This window comes from Carcharhinus amblyrhynchos, chromosome 15 (genome assembly GCF_965287045.1).
Source record: "Carcharhinus amblyrhynchos chromosome 15, sCarAmb.v2.hapA, whole genome shotgun sequence".
NCBI classification, from domain to species: Eukaryota; Metazoa; Chordata; class Chondrichthyes; order Carcharhiniformes; family Carcharhinidae; genus Carcharhinus; species Carcharhinus amblyrhynchos.
Window position 1 is genome coordinate 22,949,927 of NC_137338.1, and position 14,477 is coordinate 22,964,403.

At 42.1% G+C, this 14,477-nt stretch overlaps 1 protein-coding gene across 1 annotated transcript in view; it reads right to left on the bottom strand.

Annotated features, from left to right (window-relative positions):
• LOC145353151 (uncharacterized) overlaps positions 1–14,455 on the bottom strand; it is a 44,515-nt gene extending 30,060 nt beyond the window's left edge. The window contains exons 1-3 of the mRNA XM_080203589.1: positions 14,249–14,455; positions 5,549–5,942; positions 3,126–3,237 (exon numbers count right to left, since the gene is read on the bottom strand). Coding sequence (XP_080059715.1) covers positions 3,126–3,237; positions 5,549–5,800 — 364 coding nt within the window. The 5' untranslated portion in view covers positions 5,801–5,942; positions 14,249–14,455. The remainder of the gene's footprint in view (positions 1–3,125; positions 3,238–5,548; positions 5,943–14,248) is intronic.
• Positions 14,456–14,477: the final 22 nt, after the last annotated feature.

Sequence of the window (14,477 nt, forward strand, 5' to 3'; positions counted from 1 at the left end):
TGGTTTTCTGCAAATTTCTTGATCATGCTTCCTACATTTACCAAAACATTAATATATACTAGAAAAAGCAGGAAACCTAGTACTGAGCCCTGTGGAATGCCACTGGAAACTGCCTTCTAAACTGGAATTGTACTGCCCCTCCCACCACGGAATCGGAGCGGGCAGGGGATGGATGATGGGAAGGTCCTTTGATCTCGGGCAGGACTTCATGATTTCAGGATGAGCAAAGTTGTAAATTCTGTCCCTAGTCTCAAAACCAGTCATCAACAGTTATCCTTTGTTTCCTACCACTGAGCCAATTTTGTATCCAGCTGGCTACATTCCCCCAAATCTCACGGATATTGCAGTGCAAGGTAACACAATAAAGAAGCCTTTAATCACAATGGTGAATTATTGAAGAAGTTAAAACAATATAGAAACAAATTCAGTACAGATATAGGTCTTGTCCCCCGACTCCCGAGCTCACATTGAAGTTTCCCTCTTACTAGGACCCACATCCCAACACCCCAACAGGTGACAATAGTTCACGTGTTCTTTGATTGTCCCTTGGAGGGTCATGTGATCCACTATCAACCACCCATTGAAGGGGTCTCACTACCACCATGTTCTTTTATTTTTTTAAAACCAGCTTGCCATGTGGGACCTTGTCAAAAGTCTTGCTAAAACCCATGCAGACTACATCCACTGCACTATCTTCAATCCCTCTTGTAACTTCCTCAAAAGAGTCGATCAAGTTAGACATGATCTTCACTTAACAAATCCATGATGACCATCCTTGATTAATCCATGCCTAGGTGAAAGTTTATTCTGTCCCTCAGATGAGGTTACATTCTACCTTTTACATCACTGGTACATTGCAAAGGCACAGGAATATGCTTTGCTATGCGCCTTCATATGCAAAACAGAAAATTCTCAGTGTGATTGATTTGTCTTCGTTGAACTTAAAAATTAAAAATATGGTTTCCTTTTCAATTATAAACTGAAACAATAGCAGCATAAATACCAGATTGGAAACAGCATCTGTGCTTCAGATAAACACACTACAAAAACAACAAAACTCTCAGATAACCCAAAATATTTCATGGTCATCAGAATTGTACCATACTCAAACTCTCACTTTGGCAATAGTATATTCCATCCTAATGTTGAATTCTTGTAAATATTTTTTTCTCTTACCACCAAGTACAGCATGGAATACCCAAAACATTCGGGGAAGAATTTATGGGAAACTACAAAGTCCAACCATGCAGAGAAGATGAATTATCAAACACAAATTAAGCTTAATAATTAATACCAATTCCTGTCTATCACACTTCCAAGCTGAACAAATCTCCAAACCATGTTAAAGTAATTAGGCTTAGCATCAAAACAAAAGCATTCCGCAAAAATGGATAAAAAACATACTTCTAAATCATATAACCATTCCACCAAACTGGATTTGCAAATAAGCTCGAGTCAGACTGATTTTAGATAAGGCTATCTTATTGGACTTGGTAATTATCATTTCCCCTTGAAGTTCAATCTTATCATCATGACCAAATTCCTCTCATCAACATCTTGATGGTCAGCAGTGACCAGACATTTAACTGGATCATCCACATAAATACTGTGGCTATCACAATATGTCAGAGCCTGGGTAGTTCTGCAGTGAGCAACTCATCTCCTGACTTCACAAAGCCTTTCTAACACCTACGACTGGCACAAATGAAGAGCGATGGAATACCCTGCATTCATCTGAATGAATGCAGCTCCAACAGCATTGGTCAGTTTCGCGACTTCTTCCTCGCTGCCATCAGACTTTTGAATGGTCTTACCTTATATTAAGTTCATCCTTTTCTACACCCTATGACTTTAACACTACTTTCTGTCCCCTCTTCTTTCCTTCTCCCCTGTTTACACTATGTATGGTACGCTTTGTCTGTACAGTGCACAAGAAACAATACTTTTCACTGTATATTAATCCACACAACAATAAATTGAATCAAATCAAGAAGCCAAACACCATCCAGGACAAATTAATGTACGTAAGTGCACCCAGTTCACCTTCATAAACATTCACTCCATCAACCCCTGATGCACAGTGGATGTTGAATCTATAAGATGCACTGCAACAACCCAGTAAGTGACCTTCCACGGGATCTCTCAAACCCATGATCGCTTTCATCTGTTAGAAAAAGGGCAGCAGGTGAATGGGAACACCACCACCTGCAAGCCCCACCTCAGGTCACACATCACGTGCGAGGCCCACCTCAGGTCACACACCACCCTGACTTGAAAACATATTGCCATTTGAATGTTGCTGGAAAGAGAGATATGTTACTGTGTTGCTGAAATTTTCATCTTGCACTCATCAGGACAAACACAAGAATGCCAAATTTCCAAATGATCCCAACAATTTATATCATGGTAGCAAAGGCTGCTGATGGGTTGGCATGTCAGCTCTGATTGGTGGAGGCTTTGCCATGGAGAAAGCAATGGCAGACAATAGGCTTCCCAAACTTCCAGCTAAATCAAATAAAGCCCAAAGTTCAAACACATTTCTCTAGTGTAGCTATTAGCACACTCAGGATTGTTCAAGAGGCACTGCCCAATCCCAGCACACCCGAAGCAAAAGCAACCGTACATTTGGAGACAGTATGGTTAAACTGGTCTAAAGTACACTTCTAAAAAAAAACTTAACCAATGTCATGTTTGTCTTTACTCTCTCTAATTATGGGCAATCAACGTAACGATCAACTACTGTCTTTCCCCTTAGTCAATTTTTCAGTTCACTCACTACATTCACCCAGTTAATTCAAAATTTTGCTTTGGTATCAAGCACTGGTCTATAAATCAGCTCTGACGAAGGGTCATCCTGACTCAACATGTTGGTTCTATTCTCTCTCCACAGATGCTGTCAGAGCTGCTGAGATTTTCCAGTGTTTTCTGCTTTATTTTATAATATAATTATGGCATCTTTCATCCACTGTGAAATACTTCAGTAGATAACAAACACTTTTCAGCTTTCACTGTTCAAATGGACTGAATGTAAACCAAAGTTAGAAGCATTTGCCTGCCATAAGTGGCTGGTATATCTACCTTAAAAAGTTATAAATAGTGAGTACGGTACCCTATTTTCTACTAACCTTCGAGTGGTTCTTTTTCTTCAGCTTTTACTGGTTGAGGGATTGGAGGTGCATCAGGAGGTACTGGATTATTCCTGACTAGCTCAATGATATTGGTGAGCTCTTCTGGTGACTGATGGGAAAGGAAGTGATTTTTAGTTTCTGCATTACTGCACTGTAGTAATCAGACAATAGTACGTCAAGATTGTTTGCTCACACTTTTTAAAGCAACAGGGGAAAGTTGTTGAGGCAGACATGCAATCACATAACTAATCCCTACAAGTGTCACTATAAGATTTTGGCATTGCAACATTCCAATTTATAATCTTCAGTGGCGAGAGGCAGCACGGTAGCAGAGTGCTTAGCTCTGCTGCTTCACAGCGCCAAGGACCTGAGTTCAGTTCTCGGCTTGGGCCATAGTCTGTGTGAAGTCTGCACATTCTCCCCGTGTCTGCGTGGATTTCCTCTGTGTGCTCTGGTTTCCTCCCATATTCTGAAAGATGTGTTGGTTAGGTGCATTGACCCGAACAGCGCCGGAATGTGGTGACTAGGGGAAATTTCACAGTACCTTCATTGCAGTGTTAATGTAAGCCTTACTTGTGACTAGTAAGTAAACTTTACTTTTACTTTAAACTTATTGGACAGGCAACCCTGTTGGCAACAGTGGGACCACAAGATTCTGCTGCCGACCAATGGCAGACAGCTTCCGCCATCACGAAACGCGTGGCAGATTGCATGGAGAATCCTGCCCGCTAACTCTGTCCCTCTCCGCAGACCTTGCCTGAACTGCTGAGTATTTCCAGTGTTTAGTTCAACTTATTGTCGCTTCTGCATCAATCAGCGGCCTCGACTACAACTTTGCAGCTCTGTGAGAGTGGCTGCACGGGGATATTATAGGCTGGATTTTTTTTAAACTAAATTTTATAGACAATTCCTCATTTGTATTGAAGCACAAACAGAAAATACTGGAAATACTCGGCAAACTGACACTGCCTGGCCCAAGAGCAATTCCAGCGTCCACAGTACTTTGCCTTACTTATCAGAACCATAGAATCCCTACAGGAGGCCATTCAGCCACTGAGTCTGCACTGACTCTCCGAAAGAGCACCTTATCCAGGCTGTTGAACCAGGAAGGGCAGAACAGGATTAACCTTAAACATTTCAAATGTTTTGGTTTGTCAGAACAGGTTGAACCAGATTAACTGCATGTCTATTACATTTCCTGATCTTGGCAGCGGCAAGCAACTTAAATCTTTCTACACAGATAGATCACAAATTATAGTATTGTGGAAAATTGTCTCCTTTTTCCATCAATGTTAGCAAATTTTGGATTATAATAAAAAGCTGTAGATGCAGGGTTTTCTGTGACAGGAACTTCAAACAGTAAGACTCAACCAGTTTGGAGTGAAACCCGAACTTGGCGATTAAGTTTATTTATTAGTGTCACTAGTAAGCTTGTACACTGCAATGAATTTACTGTCAAAATCTCCTATCGCCACACTCCAGCACCTGTTTTGGTGCACCAATGGAGAATTTAGTATGGCCAATGCATCTAACCAGCTTTTGGATTGTAGGAGGAAACTGGAGCACCCAGAGGAATCCCACGCAGACACCAGCAGAATGTGCAGACTGTGCAGTTACCCAAGTCGGGATTCAAACCCATGTCCCTGGCACTGTGAGGCAGCAGCACTAACCACTGTGCCACCCTGATTGTTACTTTTATGCATTCTTAAGCAGTAATCACAACTCTGTCTATAACTAGTGCCAACACAATTGTCCTGACATTTTTTTTCCTCTAATTCAGTTTTTCGGAAACTTTTACGAAACAAATAAAAAAAGTTATGCAGAAGCTGGAAGAGAAATAATAAGAACATAAGAACATAAGAAATAGGAGCAGGAGTAGTCCATCCAGCCCTTCGAGCCTGCCCCGCCATTCAATAAGATCATGGCTGATCTGTTGTGGCTCAGTTCCACTTTCCCGCCCTCTCCCCATAACCCTTAATCCCCTCTCTTATCAAAAACCCATCAACCCGCGTCTTAAAAATATTTAGCGAGGTAGCCTTCACCACTTCAATGGGCAGAGAATTCCAGAGATTCACCACCCTTTGAGTGAAGAAGTTCCTCCTCAACTCTGTTCTAAACCGCCCCCCCTTTATCTTGAGGCTGTGCCCCCTAGTCCTACTATCCTTTCTGAGCGGGAAGAGTCTCTCCACCTCTATCCTATCCATCCCATTCATCATCTTATACATCTCAATGAGATCTCCCCTCTTTCTTCTAAACTCTAACGAGTACAAGCCTAGTTTATTCAGCCTCTCCTCATAGCTCAACCCCCTCAACTCCGGCATCAGCCTAGTAAACCTCCTCTGCACTCCCTCCAAGGCCAAAATGGAAAAATCCTATTCATTTATCGCCTGTGTTATATATTTATAACGAATTTTACCTACCAAACTCATGAAATCATTGTTTCCGCCCACATGGATGTTGTTAAAGAAGATCTGTGGTACAGTAAGACGAGCGGTGAGATTGATAATGTGCTGATGTATCTCTGGATTTTCCTTCACATTGACTTCAACAAATGGAAGACCCATTTTGGCCAGAAAAGCCTTTGTACGGAAACAATGAAGACAACCCGGAAGGCTATAAACCGTAATTCTGCCTGCCAATTTCTGCAAGGGCGCCGGCTCTTCTAGCTCCATGTTAGATTTGTAGACGGGGGAGTGCGTTGCCTATCTGCATTTGTTTCTTTGCCGTCGTTCTGCTGGTTTCACTGTTGCCTCTCGCAGAAATTCACGAACAGTGGCATTTCAAGAGTTGTGCCTTGCACTGAAGTCACGATTCCTGAAAGAAACGATTGTAATGAGTGAGCTCAGATTACAGGAAGAGAAAGACAATGCTGGTACTCATTTGCTACATTTCACAGCCTCCTTCTGGAAAATCCAAACCACACCACAACCAATGAATTACTTTTGAAGTGAAGTGAGGAGTAACCTTTTATCCTGGTACGTTCCAGCATGAATGACTGAAAGAATGTTCACTCCCTGTACTCCTTTTCCTCCCCCTATAAACACTGAATGTTTTATCATTTATACATCACAGGACTAAAGTTTTTCCCAAATTTATAAAATGCTAATATCCAAAAACAGAATGGGGAATTATGGGCAATGTAGACTGGGATAAATTAAAGTTGGGACTTCTTAACTGGTTATACTTCAGTGTTATTAATTGCTCATTCTTTAAATATTGGACTGGATTTTGCAGTCTGTAGTGAAGTGATGGCACGCACCACTGACCTTGAAGAAAGCTGCCCAGACGTATCAAGTGATCTTTGTGGAGTAATAGCTTGAGGGTGACTCATTGTTAAGGAGGTTTTATTACTGACAAGATAAATATACAAATACAAGTAATGGTCAACAGCAATGGGCAGAAGCAATAGGCGGCATGGTGGCACAAGTGGTTAGCACTGCTGCCTCACGGCACCAGGCACTGTGTTTGATTCCAGCCTCAGGTGACTGTCTGTGAGGAGTTTGCACATTCTTCCCCTTCTCTGCACAGGTTTCCTTCGGGTGCTCCGGTTTTCTCCCGCACTCCAAACATGTGCATCTTAGGTCGATTGACCATGCTAAATGTCCCCTTAGTGTCAGGGGGAACGAGCAGGGTAAATACGTGGGGTTCTGGGATAGGATGGTTGTTGGTGCAGGCTTGATGGGCCAAATGGCCTCCTTCTGCACTGTAGGCATTCTATAGTTCTAAGGGCTAAAGACATGACTACACTCTGCTTCCCAACTCCATCTGAGGTTCCTCCCCAGGTTCCGATACTGTTCCTGATTGGCTCAGCTACATGCACTGATGCTCCATAGGGACCGGCTAATGACACAGCCCTCAGGGATCACCCCTTAAAGGAGACATGCTGCCACATGTGGATTTTACTTTATCCGATGTTAATCTAGGATGCAGGCCATTCATATTCAGCTCAACATTTAAAATCTGTGATCTTAAGATGCTGCTGGGCCAGCTGAGTATTTCTGTTGTTCCAGATTTCCAGCATCTAAAGCAGTTTGCTTTGGTGTATGTTAAATTTTTTTTTTTTACATCCATATGTATTGGGTACAATCTTCTCAAGGTTGCAGAGTGTTGAATCAATCAAAAAAAAGGTTGTTTGAAATTTGCTAGTCTCGCAGCCACCTTTTCTCCTCTGATTAAACAGCATTTGTGCAATTTCGCAGTATAGGCCAGGATCACACAGCCATTTACAGGGGAGGGGTCTAAACATAGAGGCAACGTCTGGGATCTAAGATCATGGTGCCATTTATAAAAGATGCCCCAATCTCAAAGTTAAATGTAAGGCCCCCCCCCAACGGACATCAAGAACCCCCTCGTCCGGCAGGTAAGGAGAACCGCACCTCCCTGACACAAAGGAGGAACATCCCTCCCCCCCACCCTCCAATGAAGGAGGGTGACCCCCTCGCCAGTGCCCTTAACACTGTCTCCAGCATTGGACAATAACAGGGTAAAAGGGGACAATGCCCAGGCATCTCCCCCAATCCCTGGGCATACAGGCACCTTCTCACCTCCAGTTGGTCACTGCAACTGATTTTCATCCTCGAAAACCAGTAGTGATTCTCACTGGCTTGGCAACCAGGGAGAAGGGAAGTGACATTGTGAGCGAATGCCAGAGTGTAAAGCCCAGTAAGTAGATTATAATTGATTGAAATTGATGGAAACCAGGGTTCACACCCTGGGCTGGGCATGAATTTGATTATGTCACTGGCAGGGGGCAGGGTAGATCTCAAACCGAGATCTCAGTGGCCCAAATCCCTTTTTTTTGGGGCATTCGTGAGGTTTAGCAGCTCTTACGGGCACCTAACACGGCCTCTAGATCATAGCCATAGTTCTGTATTTTTATAAGTAGCCAAGGATTGGATTATAGTTACCCTGCTGGTGGGCTTGAAGGTGAAGGGGACACAAAAAACCTGCCCACCCTTGCCCTCATCTGCCAGTGTCAGGAGTGGTGTTGGGCAGCCAGCCCATCAGTGGATCAATTGAGGCCCTTAAGTTGGCATGTATTGCTTACCCAAGGTCCTCATCCCACCAATGCCAGGATTTAACAGGCAGTATTAGAGACCCCATCAAACATCCTGCTGGCAGGCTTCCCTGCACTGACTGGTGGTGGGCAGTGTTAGAGGGGATGGTCCCTCAAATCAGGCACCCAGGGAAGACCTCTGATTCAGCTGCTAGGCTGGATCCATCCCCGAGGACAGTATTGGCAGTGGACACCATTCCGAGGGGCACTGTTGATACTGGAGATCTGACAGCTCCAATTGCCCAGCAGCTTTCTTGAGGTGCGACTTCCAGGCTCTGCCCACTGTGCCCTGTAACCACCTCGAGCCCAAGGGGATTTCACAGTACACGTCCAAGCAGAACATTTCATACCAGCATAAGGGTCCGTTAATAATCATCAATTAGATATTTTGAGTAAAAGCAAGTACAATCATAATGACCAAATCTGGATAGATCCCTCTTGTAGATCTTGAGATTTTAGTATACCTAACTGTTAACACACAGGACCCTGTAATTTGCCAACATGCAATCCACTTTGAATCTGTGTTAAACCATTGTTACTATCCCAACATGTTACATATTACAAAGGGAGCAGGCCAAGTATGACCCATGGAAAAAAAACATAAATTAGACTTACTCATTAAGTTGATCTTTCTACACCCTAGCTATGACCGTAACACTATATTCTTCATTCTCTCCTTTCCTTCTCTATGAACGGTACGTTTTGTCTGTATAGCCCACAAGAAACAATACTGTATTCTAATACATGTGATAATAATAAATCAAATCAAAATATGCTCAAAAGTCAGCAATTTTTCTCCTCGACATGTTTCTGTTCTCTTCCCCAAGACACTGAGTTGTGTAAGTCAGTTCAAGGTGCACTGGCAACCCAAGTCAAAGTTGGTTTGAAAGTAGTGTTCCAAATGCTCTGCTGCCTTTGTAGAAACAGGGAGGTAAATTCTAAGAAGCTCAGACAATATTCTTGGAACAAATGACTCGTACAATGATTCCTTGCAGAACTAGATCTGCTAGCTCTAGTTGGCAACTATTTAATAAATAATAAATAAATAGTTACCAACTAGAGGTAGCAGATTAATTTGTTAAGGACACGGGCCTGGAGATAACACAGATAATACTGGCTGCACAAGGTAACATGTATGGGAGAGATTTAAAGGCACAACAGTTTATCTAGTATCATAAGATTTCATAATCGTTTTAGCCGCTAGCTTAACAGGAGAAACTAGCTATATCAGGCAGGTTGGCACTTCCTTTATAATTTAAATCTTCTCATTACACCGAACATCTTTGACAAACTTGTTTACAATTAACTGACTCTGAAATGTTGCCAGGAAGTAAATCATCTTGTTTGGGCTGATGCTGGGATTGATAGCAAGGGAGTCTTTGTGAAATAATATTTACAAAATATTAGGGCCAGGAATTTTGCAGAGTTATGACGATTCCGTGGAAATTTAAAAATGGTGGGCAGGAACAGAGAAACTCACTCCCATAAACTGACAGATCACATTTTCACCAGTAAGGGAAAGTGGACAAGGTCATGATTCACAGACAAGGGAAATCAAAATTCCGCAGGACTACTGAAACTCATGGTAGAGTTTTTGCTGTAGCAATAGCCTTATCCTGCTGTGTGGGAGTCACAAACATTTATAGTGGACACAAATACTCATGAAGAGTGGAGTAGGTCTGTGGGACTGTCATACTATGATATTATTTAAATCCCCAACTCTTCAAAAAAAAAAGCCTGCCTGTATCAATTAGGGATTAATATAAAACTCAAGCTGTGGAGTTATTTAAATTTCCAGACCTGTAATTTGAAAAAATTCTACCCTTGTCAGTGACAGTTGAAAAAAAAGTGTTCCATTAGTTACAAAAGCTGTTTGTTAACATTTCTTTCAGAACAATCATAATTTCATTATTAATGCCTGGCTTCTTTCCACAGTCTATAATTATCTTCCTTAATGTGAAGGGAATTATCACAAGTTTAGCTTTTCATTGACTATTCATAAGTATTATTAAAAGATCAATACTATTTGACATGAGGTTATCACTAAACACTTGTTTTATAAGGGATTAAATGCGTGAGAGGATTAAAAAAAATTTGAATGGGCTTTCTTTTTACTATAATGAAAGGCTGTAATAGATATTTAGACCTTCAGTCAGTATTTGGGTACTGCTGAAAATAAGAGAGATGTTGAAGGTTTTTGTCCTGCACTTATTACAAGGCTTTACAACACTATCAATACAATATGGCTTGCCAACCAGTTAGTACATTATTTTCATACAGGATAAACTGTTAATTTCGCTTTATATTAGTATTTGTGCAAAGTGTCCTGATGAATGCAAGATAAAAAAAACTTCAAAATGTCGCTTTTTTAAGCAATACTCACTTAGACTTTTATTTTATTTCATCTCGGCATGGCTTCTGAGGTTTGCTCATTGTAGATACTGGATGGATTGGCAGGTTATAAGGGGCAATGGAGGTGGGAGAATGGGTCAAAATGAGTTGGCATGGGAAAACAGGATCATGGGTGTTTCGGGAGGGTACGCTTTGGCATTAAATTGGGATGCAGATATGGAGTTAGCACAAAAGTGGGTAGGATAGGTGCTGGGATGCAAAGGGATGAGGGATAGAGGTCCTAAAAGTTAACAAAACGACCAGGATACTTAAAAGCCCCTTCTGTGCCTGGCTGCCTCTGATCTGCATCTGGAGGCAGCAAAAAGTCTCACAACACCAGATTGAAGTCCAACAGGTTTATTTAGGAGCACGAGCTTTCGAAGCACTGCTCCTTCATCAGGTGAGTGGCTGGGGGAACAGCGGGCCCAACTCTATCCCACATCTACCCCCTCCCACCATTCCAGGGTACTTCTCCCAAATTGTATAGAGTGGGCCAGGAAATTTCCTGACTCGTGCCACCCATCTCAGGAGTGAAAAATCAGACCTGGACTATTCTCAAATCAGAAACTAAAGGAAATAGAAAAGCCAGGAGAAACCTGGGAAGAACATTATAACCTACATTATAAAACAACTGTGAAGGAGTAAAATCTCCAGAGGCCCTTCACAGGATCATTAAAAAAAAATGAAAGGAAGCCCCCTAAAGTGAAGTGTAATAAGTTTTAAAGGAATATTAAGCTATACAGTCATGTAAATTAAATTCAAGTCATGTGGGAACATTAAGACATTAGTGAGCATAGATGAATGCCAAGTGTATTGTAAATGTAAGGTTAAATCTGCAGGAAGGGAAGCAGACAACACAAGGAGGAAGCAATGTCACAGCTATAAATGAAAATTGAACTCACAGACATTCCAATAGACAAACCTCAGTGACTAGAGGGAGCCACATCATGGCTTTATAACTGGATTTTAAATACAACTCAATTCAGTTGTTGGCCAATTGATTTCTTTAGTGCACATTACACTTCATAAAGATATACAGCACAGAAACAGGCCCATTGGCCCAACTTGTCCATGCCAACCAGGTTTCCTAAACTGAACTAGCCCCATTTGCCTGAGTTTGGCCCATATTCCTCTAAATCTTTCCTTTCCATGTTTCCCCTTTCTAATCCTTTCTGTAGCGCTCAATCTGTTCTCATTCTGCTCTTTCTTGCCTCGCTCCCTGACTTCCACACACCTTCTTGCAGACTTCACCAAAACTATTAAACCAGTTTCTATTTTGCATTAATGAAATGGAAATGTGATTTCTGTTGCAAATAAAAAGGGAACCAGATGTGCATATGGTCCTTCTGTTTTTTTCAGCATTTTGAAGTGAATATTCTTCTAGCAGGAACTACTTCTTTTCCTAAGTTAGAAGCATTAGATGCAGAAGTTGATATTTAACAATCTAAGTGAAAACATTCACAAGCCACCTAGATACATCTGCATATTGAAACATTCAATGCAATGGTCACTGAAATCATGATGGAATAATTAACCTCAATTACGGTTTCAAATATTTCATAAAAATTCTTGGCTTTATTTTTTATTTTTATGTGGAAAACTTCAGTATGTTTGTAGCTAAAATACCTATCACCAAAATAGCCAAACTATTACATAATGGAAATAATATTCCCTACATAACAAAATTCACTGTAATTCGTAAGGTATTTAGTTGTGTGATGAGCCTTGCAATATTTCCATTACACATTCTCGCATTACATAGATGCAAATACTGAAATCTGCTCGTTTGGAAGCAAACTGAAGCACTACAATAGTTACCAAAACATTGATATATTTATTAAACCATAAGCAGGAGGAGATATGCGCTCTTCTCATACCACTTGCCCTTAATGATACACATACCATCTAATCATCAGTCAAATCTGCCACAGCACAGAGATAGTGCCGTACTCGCACATATTTTGCAGGAACAGTTTTGGAAGCAGAACCAGTTCAGCGAGGTCACAAAGCACCTTCAGTGACATCAAACCTATTATTATTATTGTCACCATATAATTTTGGAATCTGAATAAAATAACACTTAAGGACTACAGTAGTAGTATTTCAGATGGGATGAACTGCTCTTGGAAGGGAGCCCAGATACAGTTTAGCATGATAGGTACACTAGTGTGGTCCATACTAGTACAGCACGTGATGTGGTTTGACAGGGGTGGGGTGGGGGGGGGAATGACTTATGCAGTTAGTGAATTACCAGGAAAAGGTAAACTCAGATGATAAATAATGAAAAACAAACTGCGAATCTGAAACAAGAACCAGAATTGCTAGAAACACATGGTAAGTCCACTAAGCTTTTGTACAAAAATCAACAAGGTCAATGTTTTGGGAGAGGGTCTCGGTGGGGTAAAAGAAGGACAGAGTTTTGTTTCCAATATGTATTGCTCACATAAGGAAACTTCTCAAATTGGCAGATGCCCCTCAGATTAAAAGGCTCCGTTAAATCTAATTGTTACTCAAGGGAAGTGGGATATGGGATCAAGATGGGCCCGCCATCCATGGAAGTAGATCTTAAGTGGCTGCTAGGGCTGGCAAGTGCCAAGGCTGATTAGAAGGCCCTCCCTCAGTTCTCTGGCTTTTTAAAGACTTATTTCAGAGGCTGTCCAGCCTTCTAGATCTCACCTTCCCAAATGCTCGTCAAAACTCGTAACAACCCCATGCCACCTCACGACTGCCATTAACCCCAAATCCCCTCCCTACGTAACCTCCATAACCACTCATTTAGAATCCACCAAGGGCATATTTCAGGAGCCATGTGGAGATAAAAATTCTAATACAGGTTTCATTGCTACCCACATGATAGTGAAAACTCATCTTCATTAGACCCATTCAAAGTTTTTAATTCTCAAGTGGTTAATCCATTATATATACAAACTTCTAAACTGATCCACAAAGACAGCTAATCCTTTAGTAGTTCCTTCAATTAAACTGAATTAAAAACCCACTGCTGAAATAATTGTAGCTTTTGAAACTTAGCCAAGCACTGATATTCCCAGTCTAATTCTCCGATAACCAGACATCCCCACTCTTATTCATCAATAAGCTGACATCCCACATCCCCATTCTAAGGGGGTACACTGACGATATTCCCACTGAAACTCACCGATACAATGACAACCCCACATCCCCACTGTAATTCAAAGATACAATGGCATTCCCAGTGCGATTCATACACCCACATTCCCAGTGTCAGTCCCACACTAACATTCCCAGGCTCATTCATGCACCGACATTCCCAGCATCACTCACACACTGACATTCCCAGTGTCACTTGCACACCGACATTCACAGTGTCGCTCACATGCCAACATTCCCAGTGTTAATCCCACACTAATATTCCCAGTGTCATTCCCACACTGACAGTCTCATTCCCACGCCGACATTCCCAGTGTCATTCCCACACTGACAGTCTCATTCCCACACTGACAGTCTCATTCCCACGCCGACATTCCCAGTCTCATTCCCACACTGACAGTCTCATTCCCACGCCGACATTCCCAGTCTCATTCCCACACTGACAGTGTCATTCCCACGCCGACAGTCCCACACTGACAGTGTCATTCCCACACTGACAGTGTCATTCCCACGCCGACATTCCCAGTGTCATTCCCACACTGACATGTTGTCTCCTCTGTTTCTGTCCTGAGGTTTTCTCTGGTCCCGAACCCTCCACTTCTCTCTGGTGCGGCGGTTATATATTTCCGGCGGGCTGTGGGGCCCGGGGTATTTTGTCCCCCCGGGGTGGGAGCCCCAGTGAAGTTGGTGATTGAAGGCGCGGTTTTGTTGGGACGAATTGTCAGCATGGGACGCGGACAGCTGGTTCTCAGGTGATGTCCCCGGCGCAAACA